General features: G+C 41.5%; 1 protein-coding gene across 1 annotated transcript; it reads right to left on the bottom strand.

Annotated features, from left to right (window-relative positions):
• Window positions 1-421: 421 nt before the first annotated feature.
• On the bottom strand, window positions 422-1003 carry TM35_000811090 (uncharacterized protein; the record flags this gene model as incomplete). The annotated part of the gene is made up of 1 exon (XM_029031387.1): window positions 422-1003. A coding segment is annotated over one exon (582 nt), but the record flags the coding sequence as incomplete, so codon positions are not given.
• Window position 1004: the final 1 nt, after the last annotated feature.

Here is a 1004-nt window from a genome sequence, read left to right as displayed (position 1 = left end):
CAAGCAAACAAAAAGATATTAACCATTAGCCCAATTTACCCAGTAAACACTGAAATACACCAACTATGGGTGTAAGTCTATATGTGCATATATACGCAATTATAAATATAAATTCATCTGTTATTATTATTTTATTTTTCCAACTGCGAAAAACATTTCATCATCATTATTACAGTGCAAGCCCAGGTGCACACGGAGAGAGTCTCCAAGAACACACACACACAATGGAGTAGCAATAATAATTATTATAGGATAAACACATAGAGAGCAAAAACACACAAAACACATGAACATTAAGAAACAAAAACAAGAAAAGATAATTCCAACAGGTGGAAGATTAGTTAGACTTTAGTGTGGATGCATGCAAAAAGAAAAGAAAACAAAGGATGACCTGAGTCACACCACACCACCACCATTACAATCAGCATACAAGAATACAGGCCAGTGTAACCACAATCAGTAGTGGTACACGCACCCACACAGAACTGCTGATACTGCTGCTGCTGNTAGACTGAACACCATTATCTCCTTCTTCTGTGTGTTGATTCCCGTTATTGTCCGCAGTTCCTGTACTGCTCACTTCATTGGTAGAAGATGTTGTAGTTCTCCCTGTACTCCTATCATCCCTTCCTTGTGGTGGGGTTTCCAATTTCTCATCTTGTCCCTCTGCAGTTAAGTGTCTCTCATTCCCGTGACCAGCAGCTAAAGAGTCATCCTCATTCTGTGCCTTAGGGCCCAACGCTTCTCCTCCTTCAATCTGGGGATTAATATTTTCAGTTGTACGTGGACCAGTCTCACGTGTTGGAGAAGTAGTTTCAACATCAACAGCAGCAACTCCAGTCTCTCCACGTGCAGAATCAGGATTACCAGTAATATCACCAGCTGCTTTTTCAGGTACCCCACCAACATGTGGATTGTTTTCTACCGCTTTCTGGCCTGCTATGGTGTGTTCATTTTTCGTACCGCTGCTAACACTTCCCTCTTCTCGATGGCCTCCATTTGTG

Source organism: Trypanosoma theileri (genome assembly GCF_002087225.1).
Source record: "Trypanosoma theileri isolate Edinburgh chromosome Unknown TM35_Tth_81_V1, whole genome shotgun sequence".
NCBI classification, from domain to species: domain Eukaryota; phylum Euglenozoa; class Kinetoplastea; order Trypanosomatida; family Trypanosomatidae; genus Trypanosoma; species Trypanosoma theileri.
The sequence above is the reverse complement of the archived record's forward strand: the minus strand, read 5'-3'. Positions and strand labels throughout refer to the sequence as shown.